At 40.7% G+C, this 12,851-nt stretch overlaps 1 protein-coding gene across 1 annotated transcript in view; it reads right to left on the reverse strand.

Annotated features, from left to right (window-relative positions):
• Nucleotides 1-12,851, reverse strand: part of Kiaa0355 (KIAA0355 ortholog) — a 113,459-nt gene that overhangs the window by 19,847 nt on the left and 80,761 nt on the right. Inside the window, exons 7-8 of the mRNA XM_004636724.2 lie at nucleotides 12,535-12,693; nucleotides 8,814-8,911 (exon numbers count right to left, since the gene is read on the reverse strand). Of these exons, the coding sequence (XP_004636781.1) occupies nucleotides 8,814-8,911; nucleotides 12,535-12,693 (257 nt within the window). The remainder of the gene's footprint in view (nucleotides 1-8,813; nucleotides 8,912-12,534; nucleotides 12,694-12,851) is intronic.

Consider the following 12,851-nt stretch of genomic DNA (forward strand, 5'->3'; position numbering starts at 1 on the left):
GTCTATGCAGTGTTCCACCCTACAACATCAGAATACACATTTTTCTGAGGTGTACATGGATATTCTCCAAAACAGGCCATATACTAATTCAAGAACATACTTAAATAAATGCAAAGGAACTGAAAATTATCTCAAGCATATCATCAGACTATAGTACAATGAGACTGGAAATCAATAGCAAAGGAAACCAAAAAAACTTCATAAACACATGTAAATTAAATAAAACCCCCCTCAACAACCAATGGGTCACAAACAAAATTACAGAAAAAATCACACAGTTTCTACAATTAAATGATAATGCCAGGAAAACATACTGGGATTTATGGAATACAATGAAAGCTGTCAGGGCCGGGGAGATGGCTCAGTAGAGTAAGTGCTTGCCTGGCAAGCGCAAGGGCCTGAGTTCAATCCCCAGTTCTGCAAAAAACAAAACAAAACAAAAAAACCAAAACAATGAAAGCTGTCCTATGAGGGAAATTTATAGCGATGAATTCCCATATCAGGAAAAGTAAGTGAGTTCAAATAACTTAATGTTGAACTTTAAGCTTGTAGAAAAAGATCATGTCAAGCCTAAAGCTTGTACATGGGAAAAATTTATGAAGAGCAGAGTGGAACTTAATGGAGACTAAGAAAACAATACAAAGAATCAATGAATTGAAGAGTTGGCTCTTTGAAAGGATAAATAAAATTAACAAGAAAAGGGTAAAATCACAATGGACCCTATAGAAATTTGGAAGATCATTAATACCTTCTCTGAGAACCTGTATTCTTTTTTTTTTTTGGGGGGGGGGTTTGTTTCTGTTTGTCTTTTTGAGACAGGTTGTGGCTATGCAGTTCAGGCTGGCTTGGAGTTCATTCTGTAGCCCGTGTTGGTCTTGAACTTGCAGTGATCCTCTTGCCTCAGCCTCCCAAGTGCTGGGATTATAGGCATGTGTCGCCATAATTTCTAGACACATATGAATTACCAAAGGTGAATCAAGAAGATATAAAAATTCTAAATAAACCAATAACAGTTAATGAAATTGAAGATGTAATTGAACTCTACCAACAAAGAAAAATCTAGGCCCCGATAAATTCATTGCTGAATTCTACAAGAAACTGAGAGAAGACCTAGTGCTGCTACTTTTCAAGTTCTTTAATGAAACTGAAAGATGGGCAATACTTCTAAATTCATTCCTAAAAACAAACATTACCATGATACCAAAACCAGAGAAGGATCCAAGCAAAAAAGAGAAGTGCAGGCCAATCTCCCTAATGAACACAATGCAAAAAATCCTCAATAAGATATTGGCAAACAGAATGCAGCAAATCATCAAGAAGATTATACCATGATCAAGTTGGATTCATCCCAGGAAAGCAGGGATAGTTCAACATAAACAAATCAATAAATGAAATACACCACATTAACAGAGCCAAGGACAAAAAGCACATGAACATCTCAATAGACTCAGAAAAAGCATTTGACAAAGCCCAACACCCATTCATGATGGAAACCCTACAGAAAATTGGAATAGAGGATCTGTATCTCAATTTGGTAAAAGCCATCTGTGACAAACCAACAGTCAACATCATACTCAATGGACAGTAATTGAAAGCTTTCACTCTAAAATCATCAACAAGACAAGGATGTCCACTGCCACCACTCATGTTCAATATAGTTCTGGTAACATTAGCCAGATCAACTAGGGAAGAGAAAGAAATAAAAGGAATAAAGAAAGGAAAGGAAAAGTTAAATTATTATTCATAGATGACAGGCTACTCTAGATAGAAGACCCTAAAAACCTCAGTTACTCTAAAACCCTGTAACTTCCTAAGTGATACTGGTGCTAAAAGCAGCTGTTATGGTATTTGACCTCAGTCCTAGACAGAGCTCCCAAAGCCCCTGGAATTTCTGGGTCTTCTCTGCTAGTAAGATTATTTTTATTGGGCTCCAGAACATCTTCAGAATGGGGGCAGGTCCCCAGAAAAACTAAACCACCATGAAAAGCTTGAGATTCAGCTCTTTCCCAACACTCTGGAAAGGGAAATGCACAGAACTCCAGACTGAATTAATAATCATTCCTACACAATGAAACCACCATAAAAGTCCTTAAACTATGGGGACTGGAGAGCTTCAAACTGAGTGAGCACATCCAAGTGCTCAGAGAGGGACATCCTTGGAAAGGGCAGGGTGGCTGCGCACTTGTTCCCATAGCTATTGTCCAGGGTACCCCTCCATCTGGTTGATCCTCTGTAGTGTTCTTTATGAGAAGCTAATAAATGTAACTGAAGTGCCCCTGAGTTCTGTGAACCACCATAGTGAATTATCAAGCCCAGGCCCTTTTAAGACTATTCCTGCCAGGCATGGTGGTGAATGTCTGGAATCCCAGAACTCTGAGAAGGTGGGACAGGCAGATCATAAAATTCAAGCTCAGACTAGGCAACCTAGCCCAGGCTCAGCTTAGACTCTGTCTCAAAAAGAAAATATAAAAAGAGGCTCAGTATGGTATGGAGCTTAGTACCAAGGTGATGGGTTCAATCCCCTGTGCTTAAAAAAAAAAGAAAAAAGAAAGAAAAAGGATTATTTCACACTCTTCCTTTCTCCCCAGTGTAACGATAGGACTATCATCTCTCTCATTCTTTCCTATCTCAACTCTCAATAACTGAGAAAATATATGTAAGCAGATGAGAACTACTTCATTTTCACTCTCCACTAATTCTGTCAGTTCACCTGCCTGTGTTCACATATCCTGCCTTCCCTCCTGGCTCGATGCAGGCATACCCAACCTGGGCGTGGTGGTGCATGCTTATAAGCCCAAATTTTGGGAGGCTGAGGTAACAGAATGCCAAATTCAGGCCTAGCCAGGTCAACCTAAGAGACTCAGATAGACCTTGTCTCAAAAAAAAATAATAAATAAATAAATAAATAAATAAAAAAGGATTAAGGCTATAGCTCTGAGTGAAAGCCTTAGGTTTAATCCCTAGTACCAGAAAAATAAAAACGAGACTAAACCCGTCCTATTGAGAAGTCATCAAGATTTATTTATTTAAAATCCTCTACCTATACTTAAATAAAAACCCAATTCCCTTGGGGCCGGGGAGATGGCTCAGTGGAATGTTTCCCTGGCAAGCGCAAGGGCCTGAGTTCAATCCCCAGTTCTGCAAAAAAAAAAAAAAAAAAAAAAACCCAAAAAACCAAAAAACCCAAAAACCCAATTTCCTCATCTTCATCACCACCTATAACCGTGCAAGTTTATTCCCCAGGACCTTGCATTTGGTGTCCCTTCTGCCCGCAATGCTTTCTCCACCTGCTCTGCAAGGCCAGCTCCTCTCAAATTAAATATCACATCCTTAAAATTAAATATCATACCATTGCTCACTGACCTCATCATCTAAAATAGTCTACTCTCCTTCTTTGCCTTAATTATTCTCAATCCCATGTCTCTCTCCTATGTCCTTCATTCACTTGCCAGTGCTTAAACTCATCTCTTCAGCTTATTAGCTATCTCCTCCCCAACTCTATTACAAAGTCAACTATCAGAGGCAGAGACTGTGTGTCTTGCTCATCATTAACTTTCCAGAGCCCAGCGTACTGCCAGATATAAAGTAGGTATTTAGTGAATGTCTGCTGAAAGAAACAGTAAGTTACATAGTAAGGTAAGGATTTTTTTTTTAAAAAAAAAATACTGTATTATCAGGCAACTGAACACCAAAAGCATAGTACATAATAAATTTTTCCTTTTTTTTTTTTTTTGCGGAACCGGGGATTGAACTCAGGCCCTTGTGCTTGCCAGGGAAGCGCTTATTCCACTGAGCCATCTCCCTGGCTCCCCGCCTTTTTTTTTTGATGCTTGGGATTAAACCCAGGACCTCATGCATGCTAGGCAAGCACTCTGCCACTGAGCTACACCCCTGGTCTGCATATAATAAATTCACTTGCTTTGCTAACAGTATTACTTTTCTAAAGATCATTAAGCAATTACTTCTGTTTGTTTTCTTTTCAACAGCACTTATTTTGTATAGGCTGAACATCCCTAATTCAAGAACTCAAAATGCTCAAAAATCCCGAATTTGGGGCAGGGGAGATAGCTCAGTAGAATAAGTGCTTGCCTGGCAAGTGTAAGGGCCTGAGTTCCATCCCTGGTTCTGCCAAAACAAACACACAAACAAACAAAAAAAATCCTGAACTTTTTGAGGGCCTACATGGCAACACAAAACACAAGATGAAAATCTGACACCAACCTCATGTACACATCATAGTCAAGACTTAGGTGCGCTTAAAATACTATATAAATTTACCTTTTGGCTATGTGAGTCAGGTGTATATGACAAATAAATGAAATTCGTGTTTAGATTTGGATTCCATCCCTAAGATGTACCTTTAAGTACACATGCAAATATTCCCAAGATTGAAAGTACTATATTTGAAATTTGACACACTTCTGGTCCTAAGCAATTGAGATAAGAAATAAACTAGATATAATTTTTTTTAATTCGTCTTTTTTGGAAAACAGGGTCTTGATATGCAGTTCAGGTTGACTTTGAGCTCACTTTTTAGCCCAGGCTGGCCTCAAACTTGCAACAATCCACCTGCCTCGGCCTCCCGAGTGCTGGGATTACAGGCATGTGTGCTACCACATCCAGCTCACACTATCATTAATTTATTTAATTTTATGTGGGTCTCACTACATAGCTCAGACTCATAGTGATTCTCCTGTTTTCAGCCTCCCCAGGGCTGGGATTACAGGCATGTGCCACCATGCCTGGACTCAGTCTCTGGCTCAGCGTGCATGAGGGCAGGGCTGGTGGGGCATGTGGTATTGGGGATTGAACCTGGTCCTTGCGCTTGCCTAAGCAGGCTTTTACTCCACTGAGCTATCTTGTCAGCCCGTTACACTATTATTTCAATTAAACAAACAAACAAACTTCAAAACACCCTTAAGATTTCTGTATCATTGTTTCTCTGGTGTGAGAAACCAAAAATGTAAATAAGAGCAAAATGTATAACAGACATTAATAAATAGGAAGAAAATTTTCAAATGAGAAGGGGAACAAAAGGGAGAGCAGAAAATGAAAGAAGGGACAAGAAGAAGCAGGATATATCATGCACAGATATAAATTCTCTATGATGAATTTATCATTATGCATATCTACAATATATCAATAAAATTAATTTTAAAAAACATTTCACAAAAAAACCCAAAAACATTTCACATCATTACCAAAGGTAGACAGCAGAGGGAGCTACACGCTCTAGGTATTCTTTTCTTTTTTTTTTGGTGGTACCAGGGATCAAACTCAGGACCTTAAGCTTGCCAGGCAAGCATTTATTCTATTGAGCTATCTCCCTAGCCCATCTAGGTATTTTCTTGGAAAAAAGAAACTTGACCATATACAGTTTTAGAAGACACCTGAGGTGCTAACCATTTACTGCTAGCTATTTATAGTCACTTAATTATATAAAAATTCAGTTCATTTTCATCAAAATGAGAATCCTAATAAAGTTGAATATTTTTCAACAAGAATTTGATAACTTTTTTTTTTTTTTTTTTCCTGTACTGGGGATTGAACTTGAGACCTTATGTTTGCCAGGCAAATGGTTATGCTGCTGAGCCCTGGCCCTTCAATAAGAATTTGTTTGCTTTATGAATTTAGGGTAGGGTCTACAGTGTCTCACTATGTATACTGGACTTGTAGTGATCCTCCTGTTTACAGCCTCCCAAGTGCTGGGATTACAGGTGCATGCCACCAGGCCCAGTCTCAATTGCTGTCTCGATGTGCCCCGGGAGGTAGGGCCGACACAGCACACCGGGGATCGAATCCTGGTCACTGTACTCCGCCTAAGCAGGCGCTTTAATCCACTGAGCTATCTGGTTGGCCCTCTTCAGTAAGAATTTGAGTTGGAAAATTAATTAGAAATTCAGGATCTCAGGGGCCAGCCCCTTAGCTCAGTTCTTTAAGTGGCTGCTTCAACAAAGCAGTCAGGCTCAGGTTGCTGTGGTTCCATCCCCACAACTCAAGCCAGCCAAACCTGCCCTGAAGGCATTCGGAGAAAAAAAAAAAAAAATCCTTATTGCAGGGGCCGGAGAGATGGCTCAGTGGAATAAGTGCTTCCCTGGCAAGCACAAGGGCCTGAGTTTAATCCCCGGTTCCGCAAAAAAAAAAAAAAAAGTGATTCAGGATCTCTTGAAACAGGAGGATTGCTATGACTTTGAGACCAGCCTAAAGGGCTATAAAAATGAACTCAAGGCCAGCCTAAACAGCATAGCAAGATGCTGTCTCCAAAAATAAAGAAAGAAAGAATCAGGACCTCAAAAATCATACAGAAAAATAATCGTTTTTAATTTACTGTTTGACAGAAATGAGGGTATGATGGCTGGACATGGTGGCTCACACCTCTAATTCCAGCACTTGGAAAGCTGAGATAGGAGGATTGCTATAAGTTCACAATCGCAGAATTTGGGAGGCTAAGGGATGAGGACTGCAATTTGAGGAGGCTATGAGCTCAAGGCCAGCCAAAGATATATAATATACATAATTTTGTTTTTTAAAAATGGAGGTTTTTGGGATATAAAATGAATTGGTAACTCTTAATACAGTAATAGGGGTTCTAAACACTTTTGTCAATATCTACCATTGTTTTGAGAATAAATAGAGTAGGGCTGCCTTGGCTAGCCTAGGAGGGACCTTTGCTTTAGTCCTTAGTATGATGGTAGTGTGCAACTGCAACCCTAGCACTCTGGAGGCTAAGGTCGGAGTACTGTAAGTCTGAGCACATCTGGGCAACTCAGAAACTTAGCAAGACACAGTCTCAAAATACAAAATAACAAAAGCACTGAGGATGTTGCTCAATGTGAAGGCCCTGTGTTCAATTCCTAGGGCTGTATTGAAAGCAGATAAAGAAACATGTATGCATTACTGAACCATCACTTCAGTTCACACAAGACTTCAGGACTAACAAAAGCATCTTTGTTCCTTAGTATCTCTTCCTATTTAAGCAATTTAAGTATTTTCTCTATGGTTAAAGTACATCCAGCTTATTTACTTATTTATTTTGGCAGAACCGGGGCTTGAACTCAGGCCCTTGCTCTTGCCAGGGAAGCACTTATTCTACTGAGCCATCTCCCCGGCCCCCAGCTTATAATTTTAATAGCAAGAATCAGACATACACTGGAAGGTATTTGCCATGTGATATTAGCAAAACTGATGGCAAACTGTATAGGCAAATCTGTATGAATAGTAGAACAAATCCTTAGAGTTATATAACTGCCTAAGTCATATCCCTTATTTTAGGTTGTTTCTTTCTTTTTCTTTTTTTTTGGTGCAGGGTCTCACTATGCAGCTCAGACTCATAGTGATTCTCCTGATTTGTGCCTCCCTAGTGCTGGGATTATAGGTGTGCGCCACCACGCCCAGACTCCATCATCAGCTCAGGGCACCTGGGGCGGGGCTGGGGCAGCATGTGGTGCCAGGGATTGAACCTTGGCCCTGTGCTTACCTGAGCAAGCACTTAGTCCACTGACTATATCACCAGCCCTTTAGGTTTCTGATATAATAAACCTGCCAAAAAGTCTGTGTGATTTATTCTCTGTTCAAACTTTGTCTTTTTGGGCTTAGAGGGTAGCCCAAACCAGTTCTATCACATTATTTGGCATTGTTATTCTAAAATACTTAACATTTTTGGCAAAGTGACAACATCATGTGGTTTTTTGACTTCGTCTTTTTATCTTTAGGAAAGATTACATATTTTCTTCACATATTTATTTATTTTACTTTGCTTTATTTTTTGTATTTTAGGGAAAGGTCTACAGGATGTTCAGGGTCTCACTACTAGATAGGACTTGTAGTGATCTGCCTGTTTACAGCCTCCCAAGAGCTGGGATCACAGGCGTGTACCACCACCACACCCAGTCTCAATTGGACATCTCAGTGTGCCCTGGAGGCGGGGCTGGCACAGCAGGCCTGGGAATCGAACCCCTGGCCCCTGCTTGCAGGCACTTTAATCCGCTGAGCTATTTGGCCAACCCTCACACGTATGTTGATCACATGAATTTTGCTTGTGTTTTATTTCCTTTCTCCCTCACAGTCTCAGGCCTCCACACTGAGCTATATCCTTAGTCTTTTTTTAAAATTTGAGACAAGATCTCATTAAGTTGCTAAATTTCCCAGGGCTGGACTCAAAACTATCCTCCTGCCTCAGTCTAGTGCTGAGATTAAACAAGTATTTACCACCACACCCAGACACTCATTTTTAAAGACAAGATCTTACTATGTTGTTCAGGCTGGCCTCAAACTCTCAATCCTCCATCGTTGGCTTCCTCATTAGCTGGGTCATGTACATGGTCACTATTACGCCTTCCTTCTACCTGGTCACATCTATTGCCAAAAAGTCTGTGTGTTTTCTTACTCACTTGCAGGAGGCTTTTCCGCCCCGTCAGGACTGGAGAATGAACCAAAAAATACTACCACAGAGCTACATTCGTCACCTCTTTTTAAAAAATACTGTCAATTCTTTTTTTATATAGATTTTTTGAGATACAGTCTTGCTAGGTAGTCCAGGCTAGCCTTGAACTCATAATCCTCTTTTTTTGAGCCTCTCAAGTGCTGGGATCATAGATATATATAAACATTGCTCAAAGTGCAAAATGGTTCACCATCACTGTCCTAGATCAATAATCACAACATATGTCACTAACATACTACTAATGCCCATAAACCTGTACAGGTAGCAATATCTGCTATATCAATTAGCATAGGGTCTGTTCAAAAGAAAGCAACCATTTCAAACATGTGCAAATGTTAATCAGCTTCTGGTAATATACACATAAAGTTACCATGTGGATGGGACTTGAACCACGATTCTGGTGCCTTCTAAACTGATTTGGGGGGCATAGGCTTCTTTATTTTCAATCTGCGCTGTGTCAACCACCACCTAAGAGAGAAATAAGAACAACCGCCAGATTTCAGAAAGGAAAATAGATCACAAACACATCCAATACGTAAGCCTGCCAGTGCTGAGGAAGTCTGGCAAGACCTATTTCCCTAGCAGTACAGGTATGCCAAGGCCTGTTAGGTCCCATGTAGGTGATAGCATGTACCAAATACAGAAACACTTCGTTAAACTGAAACCAGTTTCTGGGTGTGTGATTTTTTTTTTTTTTTTTAAACTTTCCAAGCATCCCTAGCATTTTTCCACACTATGACTGTTAATCAGGAATTATGCTTTCTTTTATCTTAGTAATTCTCTGTTTGGAAAAAGTAAAAATGTCATTAAAAGTTAAAGCCTCAAAAAAAGTCCATTTGGGGGACCAGGGAGATAGCTCAGTAGAATAAGTGCTTGCCTGGCAAGCACAAGGGCCTGAGTTCAATCCTCAGTTCTGTGCCCTTCTCCCCCACAAAAAAGCCCATTTGTAATGACTGGATAAGGCAGAAGTTGGATGACAAGTTTTTAACTATTATTTTACCCTCAAGTAGAGTGGTGTGTGGTGGTGTACCCCTATAATCCCAGTACTTGGGGAGCTGAAGCTAGAGGATAGTTTCGTTTGCCAAACTGGGCTACACAGTGAGTTCAAGGCCAGCCTGAGCTACAGATCAAGATATTGTCTCAAAAAAGAAAAGCAGGCTGGGGAGATGGCTCAGTGAAATAAGTGCTTTCCTGGCAAGTGTAAGGGCCTGAGTTCAATCCCAGGTTCCACAAAAAAAAAAAAAAAAAAAAGAAAGAAAAGAAAAGAAAGTAAGAAAAGCAAAAACCAAATCTATACTTTAGAAGGGGTTAAGCTGCACGAGGTGCTTATCATAATTCCACATTCAGGCCCTCCTAATGCAGCTCATTTATACTGCTATAAACAGAGTTCCCACAGATGGTCCTTCAGAAAAGATTTCCTGTCAAAGGAATTGCCTTTGTTGGACCTGACAGGTGTTTCCTCTCTCCTTTCAGCCCCAGAACCGTAATATAAAGGTTCTCTGTGAGTCAGACACAAAGGTGCCCTGCACAGTGGGAACTAAGAACTTGTTTCTGGTCTCTGAATGAGAGGACTTATTATTATTATTTTTGCAGAACTGGGGATTGAACTCAGGCACTTGCGCTTGCCAGGCAAGCCCTTATTCTACTGAGTCATCTCCCCGGCCCCTATTGTTATTATTTTAACTTACAATGTTTTTAAAAACAGCCTGTGTGTCCTGCCTCCTGTTCTCACTCCTTTCAGGGGAATATAGATAGGGTTCTCCCAGTTTTAGTTAAGTGGTCTTTGGGAATATGATGAGTCTTCTAAAAGCAGTGAGTTCTACAGTTCAGAAGCTTTCTCCAGTTTACTATTTTTATTGAAGGCTCTTATACTGCAGAACAGATCTGAGTGGAAACAGCTCATCTCCATGTACAAGTTTTTATCCGGCTAACAAGGCAGCACTACCCTGAGCTGGGCCACCTGTCCCCCTCACCTGTTTGCAACAAAAGACAAAGACACATGTTCTCCCAATAATCCGTGTGTGTGTGTGCGTGCACGTGTGTGTTTTGGACAGGATCTCACTATATAGTTCAGGCTGGCCTTGACCTTGCAGTGATCTTCCTGCCTCAACCCAAGTGCTGTGATGACGCATGCATGCCACCATGCCTGGCCCCAATAGTTCTCTTCATTAGTGAAGGAGAAATCAGAATAGAAAGAATTCTTTTAATTTTAAAAATCTTGGGCTTGTGAGACAGCTCAGTGGACTAAAGCACCTGCTTAGGCAAGCGCAGGGTCTGAGGTTCAATCCCCAGCACCATGTGCTGCGCCAGCTCCACCCACAGAGCATGTTGAGCCAGCCACACACACAAAAAAGGATTCGTTTTGAAAAATCTTTAATTAGCTTCTTTTAACTTCTGACTGAAATGCTGTACTTTTCTTTTTCAAAACATAGCCATTTACTAGAAAACAGAATCAAGTGCATTAGGATTCTTTGTTTTGCTTCACTTTGCTTTGTTTTGAGACAGGATCTCACTATATAGTGCTAGCCTTGAACTCACTGGTTATCCGCCTACCTCAGTCTCCGAAGTGCTGGGATTATAGGTATGAGCCACTATGCCCAGTTTTTTTTTCTTTTTTTGGGCAGAACTGGGACTTGAACTCAGGCCCTTGTGCTTGCCAGGGAAGTGCTTATTCCACTGAGCCATCTCCCTGGCCCTGCTTTTTATTTCTTTGTGGTACTAGGAAATGAACACAGGATCTCTATATCCTCAGCCCTTTTTCATTTTATATTTTGAGATATGGCCTCACTAAATTGCCAAGGCTGGGCTTCAATTTGCAATCCTATTTGCCTTAAATTGGATTATAGGTGAGCCTCACTCAGTGCATAAGATTTTATGGGCCAGGGGCTGGGGAGATAGCTCAATGGCATAATTACTTGCCTGGCAAGGGCAAGGCTCTGAGCTTGATTCCCGGTTTCTCCCCACTCTCCAAAAAAGATTTTATGGGTCATTGATGTCAAACAAAAACCTAAAATGATTATTTCAGATGTTCCCCTCCTAATGTCACACAAGATTGGCAAAAATTTTTCTTCTCTGAAATTTGAGAAGACTAAACCATTATTTTTGAATTGATACCATTTAAAGAGAGAGCAGAGACATGAAGTGACTGGATGGGGTACAACCTATACCAGGTATGCTCAGGGGAGGTCTCTTGGAGGAGATCTTGCAGCTGACACTAGGAAATGTGAGGAGCAGCCTATGTGAAGATCACAGTGAGTCTCTAGGCAAAAGGAGGCTCAAGGGCAAAGGCCTGAGACAGTGGTAAACTTGGCAGATTGAACAGCAGAAAGACCTGCAGTACCTGCAGGGTAGCCAGGTCAGATCAAGTAGCCCTGTCAAATGGGCACTACTGTAATATTTTCCCTAAAAGGAATCCCTACTGCACTTTGCAACTAGGTTTCCTGCAAATATATATTATCAACCTGTAAAAGAAAAATCTCGGGCCGGGGAGATGGCTCAGTGGAGTTAAGTGCTTCCTTGGCAAGCTCAAGGGCCTGAGTTCAATCCTGGGTTCCGGAAAAAAAAAAAAAAAGGAAAAATCTCTCTCCTGACTTCTTTTTTCTCTCTTCTTCTTCCCTTTCCTTAACCTCTTCTTTCTTGTGTGGAACTAGGGATTGAACTCAGAACCTTCACACTGAGCTACATCTAGTCACTTAAATTTTCTTTTTTTTTTGTGGTGCCGGGGATTGAACTCAGGACCTTGTGCTTGCCAGGCAAGTGCTTATTCTACTGAGCTATCTTCCCAGCCCCTAAAAATCTTTGTAATTTGAGACAGGTCTTGCTAAGTTGTTCCAGGTGGCTCAAACTTGTGCTCCTCCTATCTGTCTCCCAAAATGCAGGGATGATAGGTATGTTTCATTATGCCCAGCTAAAAAAAGACTTTTTAATGCTGCTTTTCTTTAACTAATTTTAGCATTAACAAATTTTGAAAGTCATTTAACACTTTCACATGTGCCTGAACCACATTCTCATGTGCTTGAAATGTCTCTATTAGCTCATCTATCACATACGCATGCACGCACGTACGTGTACACACATGTATGCTCACTCACCAGTCCAGCCTGGCCAAACAGCAGCTGTACAGCAGTCTTGCAGGCCCCCCGCCATGTGGATGGGCATACTTGGTTCAGTACTTCTGTCACAGGAAAATCATCTCTGGATGTGATCCCATTATAGCAGCCTGCTTCCTTGATCAGTTGTAACATTGTATGCTACAGGTTGACAAGAAGAGAGTGCACACCTCAAGACAAAGCCATGTCAGATTCTAAAATGTGTAGGAACACATGAACAGAAGCATTCTCAGGAGAAAAGCACATTAAGAACACTCAAATCCTGTCATTTGAATTTTTTTTTTTTTAACATTTATTTA

This window comes from Octodon degus, unplaced genomic scaffold (genome assembly GCF_000260255.1).
Source record: "Octodon degus isolate 3935 unplaced genomic scaffold, OctDeg1.0 scaffold00083, whole genome shotgun sequence".
NCBI lineage: Eukaryota > Metazoa > Chordata > Mammalia > Rodentia > Octodontidae > Octodon > Octodon degus.